This window comes from Temnothorax longispinosus, chromosome 1 (assembly GCF_030848805.1).
Source record: "Temnothorax longispinosus isolate EJ_2023e chromosome 1, Tlon_JGU_v1, whole genome shotgun sequence".
In the NCBI taxonomy this organism is placed as follows: Eukaryota; Metazoa; Arthropoda; class Insecta; order Hymenoptera; family Formicidae; genus Temnothorax; species Temnothorax longispinosus.
The window spans coordinates 12,973,629-13,001,198 of record NC_092358.1 but is presented as its reverse complement, the minus strand read 5'-3'; the positions used below and the strand labels follow the sequence as shown (position 1 = coordinate 13,001,198).

Here is a 27,570-nt window from a genome sequence, read left to right as displayed (position 1 = left end):
GCGGACCACCTCGGTCTAAAACGCGGACACCTACCCCCCCCCCCCGCGGATCCCCTTGCCCTAGAACGCGGACACCTACCCCTCCCCTCCGGATCACCCTCGGCGTAGAACGCGGACACCCCCCCCCCTCGGCGGTACCGCTTGTCAACGATATGTTCATTAATATTTAATAAACAACATGTCCCGACACGCTCGCCGACCACCCCCCCCGCGGACCACCCGCGCCATCGAGTCCCCCCCTCCTCCCCGCGGACCCCCTCGCTATCAAGTCCCCCCCCGCTCTCCCCTTGCCCGCGGTACCCCCCCGACCCGCTCCTCACCCCCCTTAGATCCTCGAGTTAGATCTCTCAAAATAACTCCTACTTTTATTTTTCAAACGTGTACTTACAAGAACTACCACAACTGTCCGGCTCCGATTTTAATTTCCTTTAAGTATGTTGTTAAACACAAAAATCCAAAAGACACCTATTTTTTTATAGGCGCTCTAATTTATCTTTAGGGGGTGAAACACCCCTTTGAAAAAATCGGTTTTTCTCTTTCGGGCCGAATATCTCCGAAACTATAAAAGATAGAAAAATTTTCCAAAATGGAAATTAAATGGCTTCAAAAGTACTTTGAAATAATGATAAAATAATTTTTTTATTTCTTTTATTTTTAACCCTTGTCAGTTACTTCCCGAGAATCCCGTACCGGTCACACTGGGTGAAATACACCCCAGCGTGTTTGCACGTGTATACAAAATTGTAAATGACCTTAAAAAAAAATATCCTGTTGTAGTTTAAGTCTTCCTTAAAAAGACTGTATAGGTTTGATTTGCAATAAATTAATTTAACATATGTAAAAAAATTGTTGAAAAAAAGTCGGAAAAGTGACTTTTTCACAAAGTTACTCTCTCTAATGTAACTTTTTCAATTTTTAAGATATTTTAATTTTTCAAACGGTTTTTTTATCCTCAGATGCACTTTTCACTGTTTATTGCAGTTTATGCGGCTGTTCCAAAAAGTATATTTATTTTGAGGTATGAAGGTGCGATTTATTGCGGAAAAAAAATGCCGAGAGAGAACTAACGGGCTGAAAAATATACCACCAACGGGGATCGATACTTGAAGGTCCCAACTACCTGTAGATGGCGGCACAAGGCCCATTTCCATTTACTGGGTCGTTTTCGAAGTAAAAAAAACGCTGGGGTGTATTTTACCCAGTGTGACTGTTAAAGGTTAAATATACCCCCGCCACTAATACATTTTTTTCAAAATTTTCAAAATTTTTTATCACCAAATAAAAAATTATTTTTTTACAAATTCAACCATATATGAGATATTTGGCCCAAAAGAGAAAAACCGATTTTTTCGAAGGGGTGTTTCACCCCCTAAAGATGAATTAAAGCGCCTATAAAAAAATAGGTGTCTTTTGGATTTTTGTGTTTAACAACATACTTAAAGGAAATTCAAATCAGAGCCGGACAGTTGTGGTAGTTCCCTTGTTAGTAAGTTAATTTTGGAATGCACCTAGATAGCAAAGCGTGTCTGAGCAAAATTGCGCAATTCACGCAAACTTGTGATTGCTTATGATACCGGTAACTTGCCGTACATTTGCTTCAATTGATTTCGAGTAATTTAATAATAATAAGAGAAATAGAACCGTTACGATATACAATCAAATTAGAATCAAAAGCCATACGATCCAAGCTTAGATCTTTGACAGCCTTATATTAGTTTCCGTGTATATGGTTATTTTGAGAAAGAATGCCCCATATATACATATATACATATATATATATATATGTAGGTCCGGAAGTATGTTCCGGGACTTTTATTTTTTTACATCGGTATATTCCAGGACATTTGGCAGTTTCCAGGACTGTCCTGGAAAAAATTCATGTCCTACGGCACGTTTCGGGACAATTTTTTGAATCTGATTACATATATATGCGTTATATTCCAGGACTGTACATTTCAAAAAACGTAAACAGTCCCGGAACATACCTCTAGACCTACATATATATATATATATATATATATACAGGGTGTCCGAAAAATCGCCTACTCCACTTCGGGAGGTGATTCGGGACCCAAAAACAAGCAAAAAAGTTCATACAAACATAGGTCCGGAAATGAGCCGTTTCCGAGTTATAGCCATTTTTATGTTCAAAAATCGTAATTTAGAATCCGCTTGGCATCCCTCTTTCTTAATTATTTCTTGAATTAAAAATTTTTATTTTTAAATATTTTTAATTTTTTTAATTTTAATTTTTTTATTTTTTTTCAATTTTTTAATATTTGTAAATACGATTACATTATTTTTAAAAAAAATCAGTTATTTTTACGGCTATTGAAAATCAGTTGTTTTCATGGCTATTCAAAATCAGTTGTTTTTACGGCTACTTGAAATCAGTTGTTTTCACGCTTATTCAAAATCAGTAAGCAAATCACGGCTTTTCAATAAGTTTCAAATTATTATTTAACAACACCTTACTTTTAGGTTGTATCTAATCTTTCCGTATTCATCAATGGATCGTTTAAGTTTTAATGAATTAGCTGATATGCATCTTATGTATGGTCTTGCTCAAAGTAATGCTCCCGAGGCAAGAAGATTATACATCCAGTCTTTTCCAAATCGAGATGTACCGGGAATAGCGTCTTTTCGAAATGTAGACAGAAACTTGAGAGAATTTGGTAATTGTAATTTTAAAAAATTGAAAATAAAAATTTACGATTTTTGAACATAAAAGTGACTATAACTTGGAAACGGCTCATTTCCGGACCTATGTTTGTATGAACTTTTTTGCTTGTTTTTGGGTCCCGAATCACCTCCCGAAGTGGAGTAGGCGATTTTTCGAACACCCTGTATATATTGTTACGCCCGCTCGCCCGTGCCGAGACGTCGTTCTCGTGGGCTGAAATTGGCTTCGCTCCGCAGAAGTTTCAAGCCGAAGCGCGTCTCTTGACAACGGGGACGCATAGAATTATTGATTTAATTACCGCCTGTCAGATTGATCTGGTGACTCGAATCGTTCGGTCCGGTTTCCCAGAACTTTCTTGTATTCCGTTCTGAGTTTAAATAAACCCGAGTTCCTTTTTGTATAACGAGAGTGGTTATTTCTGCGATCCCGGAAGTACGCGGACGCGTTTGTGAGTGCGCGCGACACGAATAACGAACGGAGCGTAACACTTTTTGGGGGCTCGTCCGGGATCGCGCGTGTGAGTGTGTGTGCCATGACGACGCTAGTTGCGACGAGAAAGAGACGCCTGGTGGACTCTTCGGAGCCTGCGACGGAGTCGGCAGCTTCAGAGACGGCAGCTCTCCAAGCCGTGCTACAGGAGATGCGGCAAATGCGCGAGGAGCAGGCGCAACGTGATGAGGAACTCGCCGCAATGCTTCGCCGGCACGATGAGGAGCTCCAATTTTTACGGGGAGACCGGTTGCCTTCTCAGGAAACACAGCTAAGTCCTTCCAATATTAGAGCGAATCGCGGTCCGGAAGTAGAAGCCGTTGGTGTGGGAAACGGCGCGCGCAGTGAAATTGGATATAAACTTAAACCTGACACGTTTGACGGTGTGGTTCCGTTGCGAGTTTTTCTCGCAATTTAATTTAATCGCACGCGCGAATCAATGGGACGATGCGATCAAAACCGTAGCTTTAGCGTCGTGCTTAAGGGGAAAAGCGCGTTCTGTCCTAGAATCGGTAGAAAATTTAGAGAATTTGGGTTACGAAGAACTAAAGTCCAAATTAGAACTACGTTTCGGTGAGGGGCTTTCGCAAAATTATTATACTCAGTTTACGAACAGAAGGCAAAGATTCGGGGAAGATTTAGCTACTTTCGGTCACGAATTGGAAAGGCTCTCTCGATTAGCTTATCCTGAGTGTCTCTACGCGGTTCGAGACAAGATCGCGTGCGCTCAATTTGTTTCTTCCCTTTCGGACGGATTTGTTAGAAGGATTCTTCAGCTAGAAGGGATTACCTCGCTGAAGTTGGCCATAGAGAGGGCAAAGGCCGTCAAAATTATACAGGGAGGAAATTTTGAAAGAAGGAGGGATTTTGAGAAGCGATTTGAGAAGGGGAAGGATAGGGGCGTGAAGAGTAATGAAAAGGGGGACGGAGATGAAAAAGTCGAAGAAAGAGGAAAGAAAGGTTATGGTTATGAGCGGAGGGATTGGAATAGAACAAAGGAGTGTTGGAATTGTGGAAAGGAGGGACATTTCCGGTTTGAGTGTCCTGAGAACAAGGGAAACTCGGTTTAGTTGCTCTCGGCGGGGGAAGAACAACTGAAGTGGGCATTACCCCGAGTGTTAATTGTTCTCAAACTTTTTCTGTTAATCGAATAAAGTCAAGTTCAAATTATTTTAGTTATAAGGGGATGTTGGATGGTAACGAGTGTTGTTTCAAGATAGATACGGGTTCGGATGTTTCGATTCTTAGTAGAAGAATGGTTAAAGAGGGCAAGCACATCATTCAGATTAAGGACAATTCTCTTAGATATCCCACTGGAGAGGTAGTTCCCATCGAATTTAAGGTCATGGCAAAAGTTCTCTTGGGAAAATATTTCGTGGAAATTCCTATGTATGTAATAGACATGGATGATGATTGTTTATTAGGTGTAGATTTCTTAAGGAAGATAAATTTAGAAAATGTTTTTGAATTTGCTTTCATTTCTTCGTAATCCGATAAAGAAAAGGTTTTGAGTTGTTCTCGAATTCAAGTTTCTTCCGAAAGAGCTCCATTCTTGAAAGAACTCTATACTAATAATTCCTCAAATTTAAATAAGGCTCAGAAAGAAATTTTTACGGATTTCTTAGAGGAGTATCAGGATGTATTTTCCGAGGAGATTGTTGCTGGTAATTGTGGAGTCGTCGAACATGTCATCAATTTAGAAGATTCTTCTCCCATTAAGCAGGTTCCTCGTCGAATTCCCTTACGAATGCGAGGGGAAGTAGAAAAGATTATTGAGGAAATGAGAAAGCAAGGGGTCATAGAAGAGTCGCAAAGTCCGTGGGTTTCTCCTGCTGTTTTGGTAAGAAAAAAAGATGGAACGTTGAGATTTTGCGTCGATTATAGAATGGTAAATGCAATAACTAAAAAAGATTCGTTTCCCTTGCCTAGAATAGATGACATTTTCGATCAGCTTTCGGGAAACTTTTGGTTTTGCACTCTGGATCTTAAAAGTGGTTATTGGCAGGTAAAGATTCGTCCTGAGGATAGGGAAAAGACTGCCTTTTCTATTGGACGTGGATTATGGCAATTCACTGTAATGCCTTTTGGGCTGTGTAACGCTCCTGCTACCTTTGAGCGTTTAATGGAAAAAGTATTGCGAGGATTATTATATAAAATTTGTTTGGTTTATTTGGACGATGTAATAATTTTCGGTAAAAATTTTAATGAAATGCTAGAGAATTTAAAGAACGTGCTCTCACGGTTACGTTCTGTTAATCTTAAAGTAAACCCTAAAAAGTGTATTCTCTTTGCAAAGGAAGTAAAATATTTGGGACATATAGTCTCTTCAGGAGGTGTTACTACAGATCCGGAAAAGATCTCTGCTGTGAAGGATTGGCCGATTCCACATAACAAGAAGCAGCTTCGAAGTTTCCTAGGGTTTTGCTCATATTATCGGAAATTTGTAAAAGGATTTTCTTCTTTAGCCAAACCTTTATATGCTCTAACAGAAAATCAGGTTAAATTTTCTTGGGACGAGAAGTGTCAAAGTGCATTTTTAGAGTTGAAACGAGTGTTATCTTCTTCTCCAATGTTATCCTTCCCGAGTGGGGAGGGAGAATTTATTTTGGACACTGACGCTTCGAATATTGGAATTGGCGCAGTCCTTTCACAAAAGCAAGAGGGAGTAGAAAAAGTCATTGCTTATTTCAGTCGTGTACTTAGTAAGTCTGAGAGGAATTATTGCGTTACTCGTCGAGAACTCTTGGCGATAGTCGATTCTATTAAATTTTTCCGGCATTATCTTCTAGGGCGGAAGTTCTTGATCCGTACGGATCATGTTTCTCTTAGGTGGTTGATGTCCTTTAAAGACTTAGAAGGGCAATTGGCGCGTTGGCTGGAAAGACTCCAGCAATATGAGTTCGAGATTATTCATCGCAAAGGTTTAATTCACAAGAATGCCGATGGGCTTTCTAGACGACAATGTGAATCATTTGGTTGCGAATATTGTGTCAAAGTGGAGAGAAGGCAGATTGAAGAATCAAGAAAATCAGTCGCTCGTATTATTCTCATAGGAGAAACTCTTCAAGATTGGCGCAAGGAGCAATTAGAGGACGTTAGCATTGCTTTTATTTACCGCGGGAAGGAAACGGGAATACGTCCGTCTCGTTTTGAAATACCCGCTGGAAATGTCTCCGCCCGAATATATTGGTCTTATTGGGATGCTTTGAGTTTAAAGGATGGGGTTCTTTATAAGAGATGGGAAGCACCGAATCTTAAGTCAAGTATTTTTCAGCTTATTGTTCCTCGAAACCGTGTTAACCAGATTCTAGAAGAAGCGCATGATTCTTTTTCTGGAGGACACTTTGGAGTCAATAAAACTCTTGAAAAAATCCGAAAGCGGTTTTATTGGGTTACCTGTAAACAAGATGTGGAGGAATGGTGCAAAACTTGCAAAGTTTGTGTGTCAAAAAAAGGCCCTTTGGGGAAGGGAAAGTCTCCATTACAAATTTATAATGTTGGGGCCCCATTCGAAAGATTACAAATGGACATACTTGGCCCTCTTCCTATTACTACTTCCGGAAATAGATATCTCCTCGTCATTGTTGACTGTTTCACCAAATGGGTAGAAGTTTTTCCTCTCAGGAATATTAGGGCAAGTACAGTGGCAGAAGTCTTCGTTAATCAAGTCATTTCTAGACACGGGGTCCCTTTAGAAGTCCATACGGATCAGGGGAAGAATTTTGAGTCCAAACTTTTCGCGGAATTGATGAATCTCCTTGGAATTCGGAAAACGAGAACAACTGCTCTACATCCGCAATCGGATGGACAAGTCGAGCGGCAACATCAGACTATTGTTAATTATTTGGCGAAGTATATTTCTGAAAATCAGAAAGATTGGGATCGCTGGGTCCCTATGTTTTTATTGGCTTACAGATCTTCTAAACACGAGACTACTGGAGTAACTCCCGCCGAGCTGTGTTTTGCCCGAGATCTTAGGTTGCCGTTAGATCTACTTTTAGGAAGTCCTCCGAAGGGAGGATCTCAGTCAGTTGAAGGTTTTATTGGGAATTTGAAAGAGAAGTTGGACAAGATCCATTCCAACGTTAGGGAACGTATGGATATAAAGTCTTCACGAGCAAAGTCTTGGTATGATCGAAAGGCCAAGCAAACTCTTTTTCAAGAAGGGGAGAAAGTTTGGTTTTATAATCCTCGTAGGATGAAAGGTAGAGCCCCTAAATTGCAGAGCAATTGGGAAGGACCTTTCTTAATAGTGAAAAAGTTGAATGATGTGGTCTATTGTATTCAAAGATCTGTGAGACATAAGAAGAAAATTGTGCATGCGGATAGGTTGGCTTCTTTTTCCGAAAGACATTAGAGTTTGATAGGGATATTATGGACTAGGTTGGGTGTAATAATTTGCGGGGAAGGTTAATTACGGTAGTTTAAGATTGTTGTGTTGCATTGTTTACTGCGCGTGTTATTTTGTTCTTAGATATTTACGGAAGCCGAAGCGGTCGTAACTCCTCACCGAGTTGGACATCTAGGAGCTGGCTTGTTGCCGAACCTAATTACCGGCGAAGGATAAGACTGCCTCTCTCACGGTTGTTTGATCCGTGGTTTTTCCGTGAGACAGGGCAAATGCCGAGGCAGGGACTTGGGGAGTCTTTCGAGACGTTGGGTCCACGGTAAGCTTCCCCCCCCCCTTGTCCGAAGATTTAGAAGAGGAGCAGCGACATCTCCGACGACTTCGGGAGCTGAGAGGAAGAGGCCTGTGTTGGGAGGCGAGATCTCCTGCGAGGGAATTGATGAGGGGTCGCCCTGGAGTCGGCAGGGGGGAGAGAGTATCTTCTTCCGGAAAATGTCGATTGGGGACTCGCTCCATGAGGAAGAGGACATGATCCTGGACTTCCAGAGTACGGTTGGGACCGAGAAGAGGACGGTGCCCGGTAACCTGTGGCAGCAGCCCAGGGTAGGGCAGGGGGCCGTCCCGGTACCCTGGAATACAGAAAAGTTCGCCCAGTCAGGAAACTGCCCCTCCGGATTGTCGGGACGACAATCTGAAGAGGGGGGTCCCGGAAGTACGCGGACGCGTTTGTGAGTGCGCGCGACACGAATAACGAACGGAGCGTAACAATATATATATATATATATATATATATATATATGTAGGTCTAGAGGTATGTTCCGGGACTGTTTACGTTTTTTGAAATGTACAGTCCTGGAATATAACGCATATATATGTAATCAGATTCAAAAAATTGTCCCGAAACGTGCCGTAGGACATGAATTTTTTCCAGGACAGTCCTGGAAACTGCCAAATGTCCTGGAATATACCGATGTAAAAAATAAAAGTCCTGGAACATACTTCCGGACCTACATATATATATATATATATATATATGGCTATTTTGAGAAAGAATGCCCCATATATATATATATATATATATATATATATATATAAAAGTTCTAGTTATGCAACGCTCCTTATATGTGCAACCAGACCATTTCTCGATTCTTATAGTGTCTAACATTGCGACCAGTTTGACGACTAGTACATATCTTAGTTAAAGCATTCATTCTTATTTCTAAATACTTTTTGATAATAAAAATACATGGCCAGAGAGTTCTTCAGTCGTATCATCAAATATATGAGTATTTAAATCAGGAAAAAGATTACTCCTAGAATTTGATAACAATTCTCTCAATATCTTTGAGCATAACATAGCACCAAATTGAGGCTCAGTTGGAACTTTACCTTTATTGCAGTTTATTGCCCTTCTGAACAACTTCTCTGTCGCTAAAGCTAGTGTATATACGCCTAACGATGGAGGTATCAAATTACCTCTGCTTTTAGTCACAATTAATCTCAAAGCATTTTTATGCGATAAATACTCTGTAGCATCATCTGAATAATTAGTTTCAATATTGTTCTTAAGACTAGGTTCAATATCACAACACATAAGAGCTCCACGACATGTTTCACATTTAATTTTCGTCCAAACTTTACGAACTACATAGCCACATATGTAAGCAATAGCATTCTGTGAAAAACCACTCAGTAGTTCTGGTAACTCGCAATTAGTTTTACTCGCGCTAGAACTATTTCTTACAATCGTTGGCTTATCAGTCAAATCATATTTGTTACATACGCGTATATTGGCGTATAGTATCATAAACCTCTGGATCATATCTATCTAAAAAGGCTTTTTTCCCTAAACCTAAACTAACCGTCAAAATTTTGGTATTATCTTGCATTGTCACATTGCCATTTGTGGCTTTTATTTCATTATGAATCAGCAGTCTTTTATATGAGGCTCTGAATTGCACAGCAGTGGGGTTGGGACACCAACCACTGCGAGCCCGAAGAGCACAAAAAAATAATTCTAAATGATCCTGACTCAATTTGTACGTCAATAAATATTTTATTTGAGAATTTGGTGCTTTAACGTACTCCTCATATATACTTATCACAGCCAAACAGGCAGAATACATTCCTAAGAATCCTACTTTACGGGTTGATGAAAACATCAATTTATTTTCTGCGTTTCGCAGCGTTAAAATGTACGTCAAAAGTTCTTCGATTCGCGATCTCCATATATGTTCGTTCGTAATTCTTAACGGGGCTTTGTATCCTTGACCATAAGGGCTACGAGAATTCAAGAAATCAAATAAAATGTCAATTGAACGGATAAATTTGATCGTTGCTTCACAACCTTTGAATTCTGGTAACTGCAGTTCTTTTAAACAAAACTCCAACGCGTCGGCAACACTCTGACTCAGAGTCTGAGCCGCTAAATTCACTTTCATTTTCATTTTAAAATAGTCAATATATCTTAAACGTAATTTGTTCTCTGCACGTAACCCTTCTATTTCTTGTAGTTTAGCTAATGTTACAATGTATCTCCATTCAATTTTATTTCCCTCATTATCTAGTAGAATTTGTCCTTTACCAAATGCATTACGGATCAATTTGAGCATGTGACAAGCATCAAAGATAACGTATATAGGTTTAGAAGTTATTGGATGGAAGAAGTAGGGCTGTACTTTATTTTCAGAAAAAATTGCCCCCAATCTTCGAACAGTTGCAAAATGTTCATTAGACCCATCTAAAGTCAAAGACACAACCTCAACACCGGTCTCATGCAATTGAGTTAATGCATTTTTAATTAATACCGCGGATGTTTTTGATTCAATTCCATTGATGAGAAAATAACCAATGGGCAATTTCCAATTACTATCCAGACCAACTACCATAAAAACTAAGGCATTTTTGGCTTCTTTTGAATTGTCATTTAGCACAGATTCTGGTCCATAATCAACGTGACCATAAACCTTTCCATCTCTACCACGTTGTGTCCCTACTTTAATTCCAATCTCATCTATCATCAATGAACAGAGTACCTGCTGATTTTTTGTTTTGGCATGCTCAACTTTTCGTGATAAAGCTTCAAAACTTTCAGCAGTGAATCCTGCTTCACCATTAATGGAATTGTACCATGAACGTAACGTACTTGGTGCAGGCAGAGCTGAATTCATTTTATCACGCGCATAATTATAGGCTTTAGGTGAATAATAAAAAAGAGTTAACGCGAAACTACGAAGGGCCGATGGGTATTGCATTCTTGAAATGGAGTTTGACTCACCATTATCAGTGACACGTTGCAAAAATTCTTTGACACCTGGATCGACTATAGATTGTAAAGAACGTAAACAAGCTTCGGAAACTTGAACTTTCATAGAACTACGAAGCTCATCAATCATCTCTCGGAAAGATGATGCTTTTCTGTGCAGCCGATTAAGTTTCCTTTTCTGCAACTTGATGATCTTTTCCTTTTCCTTCAACCTTTGTTCACAATCAAATAGTCTACGACGTAGCGTTGTGGGAGAACTTTCATAATGATGATCATGGTCTATAATCCGCCGCGATTTGCAAACTGGAGATGCTGTTGTAGAGTCGAATTGCATGAACGTTAGTCCTGTTCCTGCATTATCTGCAAAATTGTCAATAATATGTTGTGAATTTTCTCATTTCATGTATTTTTTTCTCATACATATGTTTATCATTCATCCTTGAATAATCCTTACCAGAATTATGAAGTGTCTTCATAGTTATGTCGCTAACATTATGAGAGCTTTTTCTTCTTGCTTCATCAACAGGAATTGAATTGATTGTTAACACATTGTGCGATTCATGATGTGGTACTGAGTTTGTTGTTATGTTGCTTTCAGTTGCAGGTGGAATATTTTCCTTACACGCAAGAAATTCTATGAAACAAAAAATTAGGAATTACCTTTTTATTATTACTATCATAATTTCTCTCTTAATATTATGGTGAAAATTAGATAAAAATCATATTAAAATTATTGATGGTTAATTTACCTGGAGTTTCATACAGTGAACTACAGTCACTGGAAGTGAATATTGTTGGAATACTATTTTCTTTCATTGCCACATTGTGCAGTTCATGATGTGGTACTGAGTTTGTTATAATGTTGCTTTCAGTTGGAGGTGGAACATTTTCCTTAGATGCAAGAAATTCTACAAGAATTAGGAATTACATTTCTTTCTTAATATTATGATAAAAAAATTAGATAGAAATTATAACAAAATTATTAATGTTTAATTTACCTGAAGTTTCATCCAATAAAGTACAGTCAATGAAAGTGAATATTGTTGGAATACTATTTTCCTTTAATGTCCAGTATTTTCCTTTTATTTTTCTTAAACAAGATGCTTCAAAGTGACTTGAACATAAACAACTAGTTTCAGTAGGCCTCCAGTTTAGCATATTCATATTCCCCAACCATTTATTGAGGAGTTCTGGTTTTTCCAAGAAAAACCTAAATAGAATAAATATCGAATAAATATAAATAAAATGTAAAACTGTAGAACTAATGTCAAATAATACAACATTTGGAGAATATACCTGAAGAATGAATAAGGAGATTGATGCAAACGCTTGCGCTTGCATATTACACAAGATCCCGGGGGATCTCCGAAACGAGTTGGAACACTATTACGCTTCAAGCGTACTCTAAATTCAGATCTATCAAAACAGTCCTCAGTAAAGTGATCTGAACACAATAAGCTTTCTTTACTAGGTTTCCAATGCTTTAAGGGTACATTGTTAACCCATTGTTCTAGTAGAAATATATCTGCTAAAGGAAATCTGTAAAAGATGGATCATATACGGAATAGAACAAAATGTTAAATATTTCAATAACTAGTTTTCTTTAGCAATCTAATCTATGAAATGTGAAAATAATTAATTAACAAACCCGAAAACACATAACCTGTAGTTGTCACATTTCATAAATGTTGTGTATAGATTATTCGATTTATACTTACTTATGATATGTTCGCCCACATCCTTTTTTTTTTGGATGTTTTGGGAAAAGCAACATCTCACCATTTCTCAAAATTACTCAATAAGTTTTTTATGCACCTACGCACCTATGCGCACCCGTACGCACCCACTGGCACCCATCCGACGCAGTCACAGTCCACCACGCATGCGCGTACTTTGGACGTGTAAAATAGCGGACTCTCAATTGGGTACATCGCCAAGAGCATATCGGCAATCTATTTATATATATCAGTGGTCCAGACTCTTATTATAGGGACTCTACGCCACCAACCGGAAGCTGCCCTCTGGAAGGGCGGGAGCTCATCGCTCGTTCAAAGCTCTTTTCACAATAGTATGTATAGTTGCGGTTTTTGTATTTGTAGTGTTAATATTTATAGTTTTGAGTTTTTTTTATTTTGCATGGAATTGTTGAATGTTGATGGATGTGAAACTGAAGAGCTGGGATTAATTGATTGTGTAATTTGGTTGTATATTTTTTTTTGTTATTGATGGAGTCCTCAATGTATCCTTCAGCAACTGTATTGGATTTCCAGCTACCGTGTCGTTTTAATGTTGTTATGTCCGCTCCAGAGTCTGCTAGCAGCGTGGCAGAAGTGCGACGAAAGGTGTGGCCCGTATAAGAATGAGGATTTGCTAATTGTAGATATGATGCGATAATTGATGGAATCTTTCCGAATTTGTTGATTCTAACTGGTTGAATGGTGCACTTTCCATCTTGATAATTTAGAAAAAATCTTGAGTTTTGGACGTTTTTTGGTCTCAAATTTTTATATTTTTTAGATATAGTTAGATATAGTGTAGAATTCATCGGTGATTATGAAAGATCTTGGTTTGTAAGTTTTTGTTATTGGAATTTTAACGAGCAAGATAGTTTCTTTGTCTTCAATGTCATTAACTTTTATATTGACGAGTTCCTCTCTTCTGCATGCACCACAAATTCCAAATATCATAGCTACCTGTAAATAATTTAGTATATATGTACACATTGTATAAAATTTTTTATTAATGTAAAAGTTTATGTTTGTATTTGATACATTACCTTTATAAGTAAATATTTTTGGTCATCAGCTTCGTTGAGAAATTTTTGAATTTGTTCTGATATTAATACGTTTGATTTTTTTTGTGTAAATCCTTGTGATTGTCTCTTCAGGAATGGAATAAGTCTATCAAATTTATTAATAATAATATTGCTGTTAATATTTAGAGTCGTTTTGAGCATTGAGTAAGTTGCCCATAAGGTGGATGGCTTATGTGTTTTTGATAATTCTGTGAGATATGCTAATATTGTGTTTTCCGAGAATGATTTTGTTTTTTTAGTAATTGTCCACTGTATAAACTTGTTATATGTATTTGTATATTTTTCTTTGGATTTTGAAGGTAAGAGATTTTCTATCGTGTTTTTTGCAATTTGTGCTATCTCTTGAGGTGTTAGTTGGCTGTCGGTCTCGGTTTCTGGCGTTTCTGGTATGATGTTTTTGTCACTCATTTTTTATTTTTTTTTTAGGAACTTGTTGCGAATTCTTTTTTATTTTTTGTTACTTTACTTGTATGTTCACAATGACTTTGCTATGTACGTTTCAGTTATTTGGGAAGGTTATGTCTGAGTATCGCTGTGGTAATTCGCGAGTGTTTCCGCGCGCCGCGAGATGTCGTTAAGAACATGTGAGAAATAAGAGGACTAGTGGAAAAGACATACAGAATGATTGGGGAAAATAAGGAGTGTTGGCAATGAGTCGTGCAGGAATGAAATTTCTCACTATATTCCCGCACTTAGTGTGGTGAACCAATCAGCTTCGCAGAAATACTGGTAAACAATAAATCTCTTACGTGCCCTCTTCAAGAATGGCCGATTAATGATTTGCTGCTTTCGAAAAAAAAAGAAAAAAAAACGATCAAGCGCATATTATATGGTAAAAGAAGAAATTTACGAAACAGTCTTATAAATATCAGCAGATTACGGTTCAATTAACTTTGCACAGTTTACGCAAAGTTAATTAAATTATAACATGAGAGAGAAAGAGTAAGAGTGAAAGTGTGTGTGTGCGTGTGCGTGTGCGTGTGCGTGTGCGTGTGCGTGTGCGTGCGTGTGTGTGTGTGTGTGTGTGTGTGTGTGTGTGTGTGTGTGTGTGTGAGCGCGCGCGCGCGCGCGAGCGAGCGAGAGAGAGAGAGAGAGAGAGAGAGAGAGAGAGAGAGAGAGAGAGAGAGAGAGAGAGAGAGTCATTAATAAATAAAATGTGAATTTTGTTTGTCTGATCAAATACTGTAATTATTTAATGATGGGATAGGACATAAATAAATTTGCAAAGTCAGCAGGAACGAATTTAATTTACTGTTTGCTAGAGTATTAACAAGAAAAGCTGCCAAGTTAAGAATATTATAAATATTGATTATTATTGAATTATTGAGAATGGAATACAGATTGTTAAGTACTCTTCATATCTCAAAAAAAATTAATCGTTCGATATTATGCAACGTTTCATATCACGCTGATCTGATTTTGGAAGCAATCGCAAGTGAAAGTGATTCGCCCAAAACAGATTGGTGATCCTAACGACTGGATCACGGTCTTAAATTCTGAGATCGAGGCAAGTGATTCGAGACATAACTGGTTATACTTGATTTAAAATTTGTTTGATTAACTTCGATTGGGTATACTATTGCATGCAAATTATGAAACATTAAATTGGCTTTTAACACATAGATTAAAGTACTAATTCCTTTTTTTAAGATATCGGCTATTATTTAAAATATTTTCAAAAGTCACTTTTTTCAACGGTTCTGTTAAGTAAATATATTTGAATGTATAATTAAAAAATGTATAATTTTAATTTTTAATTAATCAGTAGTTTTACAAATTCTATCTTTTCCATTATCCTATTATGTTTTTATCAAAGATGACTTAGGTCAAGTATAAGAATTGAATAATAAAGAATAATACTGCTAACGCAACCGTGACTTTTGCTCCTTGAAGATAAAAGAGAATGAATAAATAAACATTAGTATCCTCGTGCCAATAGAACATAACGCTATACCCAGATAGCAAGTTGCCCGCAGGTTGCTGTCAATTTGCTTAAAACTGCTCTGCTAAGTTGCCTTCAATATTGAGGAAAGCGGCTTCCGATTTTGCCTATTGGATTGCCGACTTTTATTGCCACCAAAACGGTTGCCAACAGATTGTGGCAACTTTTATGGCAATAAGTATACTACGAGCTTTCCGCTTGTTTGCGTAAAGTAATCGTTGTCTGTGTACACGTTCCGAATGAATCGTGATCTACGTAATGGTGTTAAGGATAAGGAAACTTGATGTCGTTTAGTAAATTAGTCAATATATTTTGAAGAGTGTTTCGAGAAGACTTTTAAAATTTCTTAAGTCTGATAAAGAAAGAACACGTCTTATCAATAACAAATCACATGAATATAAAATAAGTAATTCAGCATAAAATTTGTATCAATGGTCAATTAACTTAAAGCAATCTTTCAGTTTATCAGAGAAATCCTAAACTAGAATCTATTAGTTGAAGGTTTATAAAATAATATAATTTCGGTAGAACAGAAGATCTATAAACATGAAGAGTTGAGTGTATTTTACATGAATTTCACTCCTAAACAGTTGAACAGACCATTAATACGAACAAAGTTATTAATATCGATGACCTTATAAATTCACAAAATATCATATAAAGTAGTAAATAAGTAATGGAAGAATGCATACATTTTTTACTTTTAAGCTTCTTATTATTCGAAAGAACAGTCAGAATTAGATTGTGAAACTAAATTTATGTTAATAATAATGTGCATATAAAGATGATATGCTTCTGAACATATATGACAATTGTAATCTGAGTTGTATGTTAATTCGAAACAATTGAAATATGTACGCATTTATCCATGTTTTGTCAAATAAAAGAGGAACTTACGGAGAGAGAATATTTCCTAAAATACAACGCAATAGTATTTTCGGGACGATAATTAATAATATAGAGAAAAGTATATACAACGCAAAGTATCGGAAGAATTCAAATAATTCAATATAATTATAATCAATCGTATTGAGTCCGCGAGATATTTACAAAGATGAAATATAGCTTTTACTGACAACGGCCGTGTCTTTCAAACAATTATTAATATTCAGCTTACAATTGAAGAATCATTTACTACAAGTAAATAGCTTGATTTTACAATACACAAATGATTTACGAAAGGTGAAATTCCTTGATTTTCCACATACAAAATATTCTTACACGTGATTGCAACCAAATTTAATATAGTACTTTAAGTACTCTAGCAATGAGAAGGAAGCTTCTCGTCCGGCCTCGTCACTGAAAGTGAGAAGGCTCGGGGATGGGATCGAAATGCCACACAAATATACGGTGCGCTCTTGGTGATCACCATCCAAACGTAATATAGAAGCTCTCGAATGTTCTGGAATCAGAGATCGCCGTTTAGCTAAAGCACCTTAGCCCATTCTCAACATCAATGATTCCTTACACTGAACAACGAGAGTTACCTTTTTTGTGGATCTTCGCATTGGAAGAATTCCATCTCAATCGCCAGCCGTATGCCTTTATACCTCAAGGCTCTGAAATTTCCATCAGTCGTCAGATCATCCGTAATGGCGGACATCCTTCAATAACGGGAATAATGGCGAAGGACGTCTCCTTTGTTCGTCCGTAGCGTATATGCTGATACAATCTAGCACCTGATGTATCAGGTTCCTCTTTTTACTTCAGCCGGAATTCCGCTGAAATCTATGCACGAAATCGCGAGCTTAATACTAGTCTAATGAGACTACGAGTCTTTCTGACTCAGCACGCGTGACTCTTACAACGACGAACAGAAGCGTAATGAACGCACGCTCTCTCAAGAAGACCCGAACTTCCGTGAAGAAACCGGAAGCCAGGTAGCGCTACCACCTTGTATAGCAGCGCCGTTCCGCGACACTATTTTGGGATATAACTAGGACCCACGTTGGTCCCGCTAGAGCCTTTCAAAGACATAATTAGTGATTCAGTTATTCTAACAGATGGCAGCACACCACTGTTTCCTATCCTTATAAGCGGTATTTTGAACATCTGCATAATGCTTTTAAGTTGCTCTAAACGAAATTACTGTTGTCCGGTGACAGCAATATGATGACAACTGAAGGAAAACTTATGCCAAACACTATTTCCTTTTTATGTCAAGGAATGCTTGGCTATCTATACATAACGTAATTATACGAATATATGTATTTTCCTTTATTTTTAACCAATAATTTAATGTAATAAAATAGTAGTCAACAAACGATCAATCTTTAAATGTCTTAAAATATGCATTTGATATTTTAATAAATATTTATTTAAATTTGTTCTTATAAAAAATTTTTTGCAAACATCCTCAATATATAAAAAAAACAAGAGATTTAGATAGGATCAAATATATTATCGATTTCTAAAAATTTTTTTATCCAATTTGACTTTATTCAAAGATACAATTATTCTAAAATATTCAGATTATAATTCCGAAAAGTAATGAAGTTATTTAAAAACAGAGTTGATTGGCACATAGGTAAAAAGATCGTTCGTATTTTTTCATCCCCTTGATAGATTAGGATAGATATTTCTAAAGATTTTGTTATATAATTGGTATCTTGTATAAGGATAATGAAATCTGAGCACTTATTATATAAAAGAAAAAAAATTCAGTTTATTTATTAGTAGGAGTTATTTTGAGAGATCTAACTCGGGGATCTGAGGGTGTGAGGGGCGGGGGGGGGGGTACCGCGGGCAAGGGGAGAGCGAAGCGGGGGGTACCGCGGGCAAGGGGAAAGCGGGGCGGGGGAGTACCGCGGGCGAGGAAGAAGCAGGGCGGGGGGGACTTGAGGGCGCGGATGGTCCGCGGGGGGGGGTGGTCGGCGAGCGTGTCGGGACATGTTGTTTATTAAATATTAATAAACATATCGTTGACAAGGGGTACCGCCGAGGGGGGGGGGTGTCCGCGTTCTACGCCGAAGGTAATCCGCGGGGGGGGGGTAGGTGTCCACGTTCTAGGGCGAGGGGGTCCGCGAGGGGGGTAGGTGTCCGCGTTTTAGACCGAGGTGGTCCGCGGGGGGGTCATCATTTTATCGGCGCGGGGTATTACAAAGGCTAACGGGCGCCGTTCGGCTGCTGGAATTTTATCGGCGAATATAAACAAAACAGCGAGTTAAACACTTGACTCTGCAATGATCTCACCCCCGTAGAACATGCGAGCCGCCATTCGATTACGGCGTCTCACACTACAAAAGCGAGCGTCGATGGTCCGACGACGGTTTAAAGATAAAATAGCCGAGGTAAACAATTGATAAAATTTGTCACCGATGACAATTTAACCGTTGTGGAGTCCTCTTCATGTTTTTTCTAGGAAGAGCCGCTGCCGATTACGATTTAACCGTCGCGGCGGTATTTGGTTATGGCGCGGCATATTACAAAAAGCGAGCGCCGATGTTCGGCTGCTGGAATGTATAAACAAAATATGTCTAACGATAATTATACAAACGCATAGCATCCATTGTCGCCAGGATGATTATGGATCCACATCTTGCGGATCACAGTCTTCGGCTAGCTTTCGCGACGCAAACGTTCATATTCAAGGGTGAAGTTTTTTTTATGTCAAATATTCAATACAGAAGAATATTTTTCACGATAAAGGAGATGGCAATAATTTTGATATGGATGTAGACGAGAATCGCGCGTTAACGGACGACAGTGATTATTTCAGTGATGAATACGACAATCATGAAGAAGTCATCGATAGAATAGTGCTGCGTTGGGAAATCGTTGCACTAAATTTACGTACGAGACATTGCGTAATATATTTTTATTATTCAACGGGTGGTGCACTTGCACTATGTGCTCAGTGCATGGTTGCTCTATCGGACCTTGATTTCGGCATGTACGCTCGCCTAAAACACTTCGTTGAGAGACGCGGAACGACGCATGGCCAGTATTGTTCAAGATGTCGTAAAGCATTGTATATGATATTTCCGTGTAATATGTGCCCGATTTGCACACAATAAGAAAAATAATAGCTGTCAAGGAAAAAAGTTACAACCAAAAAAACGAGGAAAAAAGGAGAAAAAATCAAAAAATGGTGCAAATTAGAAATTTGCACATGGCTTTCTCATAGAGGAAGTGATATGTCTTAAGATGCTAATACGGCCCTCTGATTGGCTGATGACGCCTTAAGACTATACTTAAGACGATCTTGAATATAAGACCCGACTATGAATACCGGCCTTAAAGAATTATATATAAAAAAAATCGGTAACCCCTTTATTATTAACAATTTTTAATAATTCTATTATATTCTTCAGTCTTTTCTACCCCTATTTCATATATAATTGGTTAAGATTTGGTTGATCAGTTCTAGAGTTATAGAAATTTCGGTGAATTTGGCACATACATACATACACACATACATACATACACACATACACACATACACACATACATACACACATACCGACATTTTTTAAAATAGCGATTTTTCGACGTTTTAGAACATTCTGAACACATTGGCAAAAGCAACTAAAAAAAAATTTTTTTTACGAAAACAAAGCTTCCTCTATGAGGAAGCAAAACATTATCGCGGCTTTTAAAAGTTCATACTCGGGGCTGAAGTTTTTTTGTCAAGTGGGCGGTATAAAGAAAACATTTTTTCAAAAACAGTGAACAAAAATAGAGATGGACAATAATGGATGCAGATTCATCCAACGAGGATCGTCCGTTGTTACCGGACAGCACTTATAACAGCGATAGAGACAATAACCGTAGAGAAGTTACGAAAAAAATAGTGTCGCGTCCCGAATTTTTAGCGTTAGATGGACGTACGAAGTGTTGCGCAATTTATTTTTATTTTAGATACGGTTCAGATAACCTGTGTTATTCGTGTATGATCGCTGCACCAGACACTGGTGAGCACATACGTAAATATCGAGAGCATGTAACCGAACCGTACGAGGTAATAAACATTCAATTTTGCACAGATTGTCGTAATACTTTATTGTTCCAAATATATCCATGCAACATGTGCCCGACTTGCATGAAGTGATAAAAAAACATTATCGCGAGTGGGACATTATACATAACGTGCGCAACATGGTGCGGATAATTGAAGAGAAATCTGTGGAGCCTCCAAAATCTGTGGATGATATAATAATGGAATGTATTACAACAGATATCACCAATGGTTTGCGTGAAGAAGATCAAGGACTGAAATTGAGGGATGTGCGACGAATATCGCCGGTGCAGTTTCTTCGCGATCGCGAACTCGGTATACGCGGAACCGGTCAACGCTTCGCTAGACAAAGAGTCGTTATCAATACCTCTTCTCCTTATGACTGGGATTCTAACGTAAGACGAAAAGTGTATCGACGGCTGCGGGACGAGTGCGTTAGCGAGGAAGAATCACGTGCAGCTCGCTGTACTGACGTTGTGCCGTATCATATTAAGCCTATTGTTGACTATCGCTATTGGGCGTCTAAATTTTGTGAACAGCTCTATGATTGTGAAGCAACATACATTAAGATTCATACAGGTATTGGGAAATACGTCGAATTGGTGGTGATGAACAATTCGATACGTATGTATATGTACCCTGGCCGTCTCAATAATCCTAATCATCTATTGATTCTTCAAAAAACCTATGAACGTGACCTTGATGATATTAATAAATTGGGAGGATAATCACTTTAATGTCCCCTACTTCATTCCTCATTATTTTATGTCTGAGCACTATCACATTCAACGTGGCAAACGATATTGTTCAGCGTGCGATCGAGTCACGTGCAAGTGCCCCATCGAAGAATGTGACGTGATCTAAAAAAGACAGTATTAAAAAACAAAACATGGAACATCACGATAAAACGGAACGCAACCTGTTGGAACGATCCAACCAAATCGCTACCTTGAACAAATATTTTGCATGGACACGGCGATGCGAGGAATTTATTGAGCAGCTCGAAGAAGACTGTCGTTCCAAACGTCCGCGGCTCTCAATCACAGATGAGAGCCGCGTAAACAGACAATCTTTAGTGGCAAGAATCGCGCGACTCGAAGGTGCGAAGACTCTATTACAGAGACGGTTCGTACATATCGGTGGTGAATACGCGGCGGGCACTAGTAGTGACGATAACGCGGAAAGACTCGTTTGGCGAGAGATCGATGCCGCGTTCGAAAACCGCGTATTGACCGGTGCGGTGATAAATATCAATTACATCGAACCGCGAAAATTTCTCGAAGACGCTGAAGTCATCGTGCTCGATCGTGTGCGGAACGTCATGCAAAGACACGCAAGTGTAAAGATAAACACTGTGTTCAACGGCGAGTTTGTGACGGGTGACAAACGTGCGAACAAAAGTGTCGGCACGGGAAACTATGAACTCTTTCGTGCGTCCGATCTGCGCGAGTGGTACAAGTGACACGTTATCGAGCACTTCGAGCCTACTTTATCGCGTCTTGAAGAGTTTCAGGAATGCGACAGCGGGTGGGCGTTGTCGCGTATACTCAATTTGACTGTGAACGTGAACAAATACAATCCTTTGCACTCGGGATGTTACATCAATTTACCGCAAGAAATTAAATCGAAGAAAGCGGTGATCAACGTGCATTCTATGGACAATGCATGCTTCGCGTGGTCAGTGGTGGCTGCTTTACATCCAGTTGAAAGACATTCAGAACGGGAATCCTCGTACCGACATTACACAACAGTATTAAATTTACAAGGCATTGAGTTTCCAATGACTTTGAAACAGATTAAAAAGTTCGAACGACTCAACGATATATCCATCAATGTGTATACCATCGAGGGAGAGAAGACGCCAACCGTTCTCCCGATACAGCTCACCGACCTGAAGAGAGAAAAGCACGTCAATTTGCTGTACGTGCAGGACCCGCGAGACAACAACGTGGGGCATTTCGCGTGGATAAAAAATCTATCGCGTCTCGTTAGCTCGCAATTGAGCAGGCACAATGGTCGGAAATACTTTTGCGATCGGTGAGTACCTATACTCCTTTTTAATAAAATTATAAAAATATTTTTAATATAAAAAAATTTTTTAAATGTGTTTTTCTTTTGCAGTTGTTTACATTATTTTAGATCGAGCGAGAAATTGGAAGCCCACGGAGTAGACTGCCGAGAGATAAACAACTGTGCGATCCGACTACCGAGCGAGGACGACAAGTGGCTGAGTTTCAAGAATCACAGCAGGAAGGAACGAGTTCCGTTCGTCGTGTACGCCGACCTGGAATGTACCCTCGAGAAGACGGATGCGGATCCGACAACGTCCACATACACGTCTCAACATCATCGGGTATTTAGCATAGGATATTACGTGCGGTGCTCGTACGACGACTCGTTATCCGCGTATCGGTTTCGTCGCGATAAGGATTGCATTGCGTGGTTCGTCGAGGAACTAAGACGTTTAGCACACGACGTAAAGAGTATCTTATCCGGTAATGTTTGCATGGCGAAATTAACGCGAGACGAGCGGAAGATATTTCACAGCGCGACGCATTGCCACATTTGCGAAAAACCGTTCGAGCCAAACGACGTGCGAGTACGCGATCATTGTCATCTGACCGGTCGTTATAGAGGTCCCGCGCATTCCAACTGTAATCTAAATTACACAGATTCGCATTACATTCCAATAATTTTTCATAATTTATCGGGTAACGACGCGCATTTTATTATCAAGGAAATAGCTACAGCGTACGAAGGACACGTAGATTTACTTCCAATCACGAAAGAAAAATACATTTCGTTCACGAAACACGTTAAAGATACTGCAGAAAAATCAGATTCGCGAAGCGACATAAAATTACGGTTTATCAATTCGTATAAATTTTTTAGTAGCAGCCTCGATAAATTAGCATCTTTTCTATGCAGAGATAAGTTAAAAATTGTACGTTCTCAATTTTTACAATTATCGACCGAGGATTTTGATCTTTTGACGCGAAAAGGCGTATTTCCGTATGAATACGTGGATTGTGTGGACAAGCTGGAGGACACGTGTTTACCACCGCGCGAATCGTTTTACAGTTCCTTGACCGGTGACACCGTATCCGAGAGCGATTATGAGCACGCCGCTAACGTCTGGCGACGGTTCTCCGTTCGAACCTTGGGCGAATACAGCGATCTGTATCTAAAGACCGATGTCTTGTTATTGGCTGACGTTTTTGAAAATTTCCGCGACAGTTGTATAGCGAGTTACGGATTCGATCCCGCGTACTACTATACTTTGCCAGGTTTCACATGGGACGCCATGTTGAAGCATACTCGCGTAAATTTCGAACTGCTCACCGACATTTACATGGTTATGTTCATCGAACGCGGTATGCGCGGTGGTCTGATTGTGAGTCAATGTTCCGGCAGATACGCGCGGGCCAACAACAAGTACATGCAGTCGTACGATTCATCGAAACCGTCGTCGTACTTGATGTACTTCGATGTAAACAACTTGTACGGCTGGGCGATGTGTGAGCCACTGCCCTACGCGGAGTTTCGATGGGTCGAAGACGTTTCGAATTTCGACTTTAGCGCGATCGCTTCGGATTCGCCCACGGGTTATATTCTTGAGGTCGATCTAGAGTATCCGCAGAATATACACGACGCGCACGCTGACCTACCGTTCTGTCCGACGCGCGACAAACCGCCCGGCAAACGACAAGACAAACTTCTCGCCACGCTGTACGATAAGAAGCGTTACGTCATCCATTATCGCAACCTACAGCAGTGCACGCGACACGGCATTCGCGTCACAAAGATACATCGCGTATTGCAATTCGCTCAATCTACGTGGCTCCACACTTACATCGAGCTCAATTGAGATCTTGCAAAGCATTTTATCTTCAAAAATAAAATGTGCAGAGGGGTGGTATATGGCTATTTTGAGAAAGAATGCCCCATATATATATATATGCTTTTCTTCTATTTTCATATGTTATCCAGAATCTATGTCTGTTTTAGAAATAAAAAGAGTTCTTATACATTATTCTTTCCAAAATTTTATATCTTTCTTTGCATGCAATCACCTTTCACCCTTCACAAATTATTTACACATTGATATAAAAAAGAATGAAACTTACAATTAATTTATTTCTCAGGTGACTGTCATTCTTTAACCTCCTCTGAGGATTATACAATTTAGGCTGCACAAAGTGATGACATCACCTTATAGTAAAACCATAATTTTGATTGTTTAAACGTTGAGGTAATTTTTCAAAAATTAATCTAATATAGGTGAACGACAATGGAATACCTCAATGGAATCACGACAAGTTGATTGTAATATCGCAATTACAACGTAAATAGGAATCTTTGTTCTGAATTAAAAAATCTGAATAAAGAATTATTGTCTTATTAAACAAAATCTTGTAATATTTGGGCTATTTAATAATTTGTTTCATCAATAATGCTAATTTTTTAAATTAATAATTGCAAAAAACGTTACATAAACGTAAGTTTCAGTTAAACTCATTTGAATTTCCCGCTCGGAGGCAAATTGCCGGGTAAGATGACGGCCGCCCATTTGGGGACGCTATTGAGTTGTGCCGACAAAGGCGGTCGGCAATCCATGTATATATATCAGTGGTCTGGACACTGGCGCAAATTTGACAAAGCATGGCGTCGTAAGTGGTGGGGATAGTGCTTACAGCCTGACCTTGCGACCGCACGCAACGCCCCGACATCCCAAACGAACACTTACGAAAACCTCCGCATCATGATAGGGAAAGTGCGGGACAACGCTGGCGAGGAAGCTCACTCGGGGCAGTAATGAGTAAGTTATAGACAAGTAACGCGACAGCGGTCGCCGAGCGGCGGCTCACAGAGCCTTACGGTCTCACGGTCCACCTTATTTAATTTTCCTTTCGGAATGACAATACCCGGTTCGACCGGGAGTAGATTTATTTGGATTTGAATCTGTGCGTGAATCGCGGTAACGCACAATTAAGTTATATAGTCGAATCACCCACAATCCGCATAGCGCGGGCAACTAGTATACGTACCGCGCGTGCTACGCGGGTAAGAGCCGAACTGCCGATTCCTGGGATCCCCAAAAGGGAATCCATGGAATACCAGCACGATCCGATTAAGGTGGAAGCACATAAAATTGCAGGAGCCATGAGCAGAATGCAGAAGCCATATGCGCATGCGCGATGGTATCTGTTAGAGCTCTTCAGATACCATAGCGCATGCGCATATGGCTTCTGCTTTCTACTCATGGCTCCTGCAATTTTATGTGCTTCCACCTTAACGCAAACACGAGGTTTGCCGGACAACCGGCGAAAAACACGAACGGGGCGAGTAGCGCCAAACGGCGAAAACTGCAACCAGAGGGAGGCCTCACCGACCCCTGGAACCAATCGCGAGCGCGATCCGAACGCGCAAACCCCAGGGTTGCGTTCCAAAATTCACTCTGGGTAACTAAAATCTATAGTTTACGTCACGTACACTATAGCATTTTAGTTAACTAGAGTGAATTTTGGAACGCAACCCAGGTTTGCCGGACAACTGGCGAAAACGCGAACGTGGCGACGCAACGCCAAACGGCGGAAACTGCAACCAGAGGGAAGCCTCACCGACCCCTGAAATCAATCGCGAGCGCGATCCGCACGCGCAAACCCCAGGTTTGCCGGACAACTGGCGAAACGCGAACGCGGCGACGTAGCGACAAACGGCGGAATCTGCATACAGAGGGAGGCATAACCGACCTCTGGAACCGATCGCGAACGCGATCCGATCACGCAAACATCCGGTTTGCCGGACAATAGGCGATTTCGCGAAGCAGGCGTCGGAGCGGAAAGGGACCGAATCTGCGTATCCAGGAGGTTTATCCAGACCCCAGGAAACGATCGCGAGCGCGATCCGGGCGCGCAAACATAGGGTTTGCCGGACAAGTTGCCAAATCGCGAACCGAGCGTCGGAGCGGAGAAGGACCGAAACTGCGTACTCAGGGAAGGCAGACGAAGCCTAGGAATCGATTGCGAACGAAATCCGATCACCCGGACACACGGTTCGCCGGACAGTTAGTGAACTTTCGAACCAAGGGTTGTAGCGGAAAAAGGTTCAAACTTCGTCCTCGGGGATACCTAGTACACCCGAGGAACGAATCGCGGTCGAAATCCGACCATCCTAACGGGGGGCTGCCCGGACAGTCCCGGTAACCGATAATTCTAGACGTCGCACAGTGGTTCAATTTACAAATCTAGCTGGACAAAATTATTTAAGGGGGAAATAAGTCGTATTTATAATTAATGCAACATTGTTTATAAAAAAAACTATATAATATAAAAATGAACATTGAAAAATCAAAATTTATTATCATTTATAAGTCGTATTTATAATTTATGCAACATTGTTTATAAAAAAAATTATATAATATAAAAGTAAACATTGAAAAATCAAAATTTATTATCATTTATAAGTCGTATTTATAATTTATGCAACACTGTTTATAAAAAAAACTATGTAATACAAAAGTAAACATTAAAAAATCAAAATTTATTATCATTTTAGTTAATCAGAATTTGAATTGTCAGAATCATTATGTGCCTCAAAAGATGATTCTATTATATCAGGAGCCTTAATTAAATTTAAAACATCTTGACCAATTTTTTTCAAGTTCAATCCCTTTCCTGGTTTGAGCGCTGTAATTACGGGATCGAAAGTGATCAGTAAATTATTAATAATGTCAGTATTTGTATCTTTTCTTGTCATTTTTCTTGAATATTCTAATCTTGTTTTGCGAAACTCTTTATGCCTACTCTCTTGGACATCTTCTGATAAATAACCTATTGGCACCAAAAATGACCTTATAACAGTTGAACCATGTATTAATATTTTATGCAATGTGACTGGCATTGGATACCATCCATAAAGAGATACATATAACTGGGCTGTTTCATTGCAGTATTCTTCAAATTTATCACATTGTATTTCATAGTCGCAGGTTATTGTTCTCAAAATAACTGAAAATCTGTCTATTAATTCTTTATTTATGCCAGTTATACTTGACGAAATATCTGTTGT

The 27,570-nt window shown here is 39.3% G+C and overlaps 1 protein-coding gene and 1 pseudogene across 1 annotated transcript; both read left to right on the top strand.

Annotated features, from left to right (window-relative positions):
• Positions 1-20,828: 20,828 nt before the first annotated feature.
• LOC139813570 (uncharacterized) lies at positions 20,829-22,647 on the top strand (annotated as a pseudogene).
• Positions 22,648-23,005: 358 nt separating this feature from the next.
• Positions 23,006-24,367, top strand: LOC139821661 (uncharacterized). The gene has a single exon (XM_071792879.1). The coding sequence runs from the start codon at positions 23,006-23,008 to the stop codon at positions 24,365-24,367; it is 1,362 nt and encodes a 453-aa protein (XP_071648980.1).
• Positions 24,368-27,570: the final 3,203 nt, after the last annotated feature.

Excerpts from the sequence above, each read along its gene's own strand:
- LOC139821661 (XM_071792879.1), top strand. The coding sequence starts at position 23,006 with ATGGCGAAATTAACGCGAGACGAGCGGAAGATATTTCACAGCGCGACG.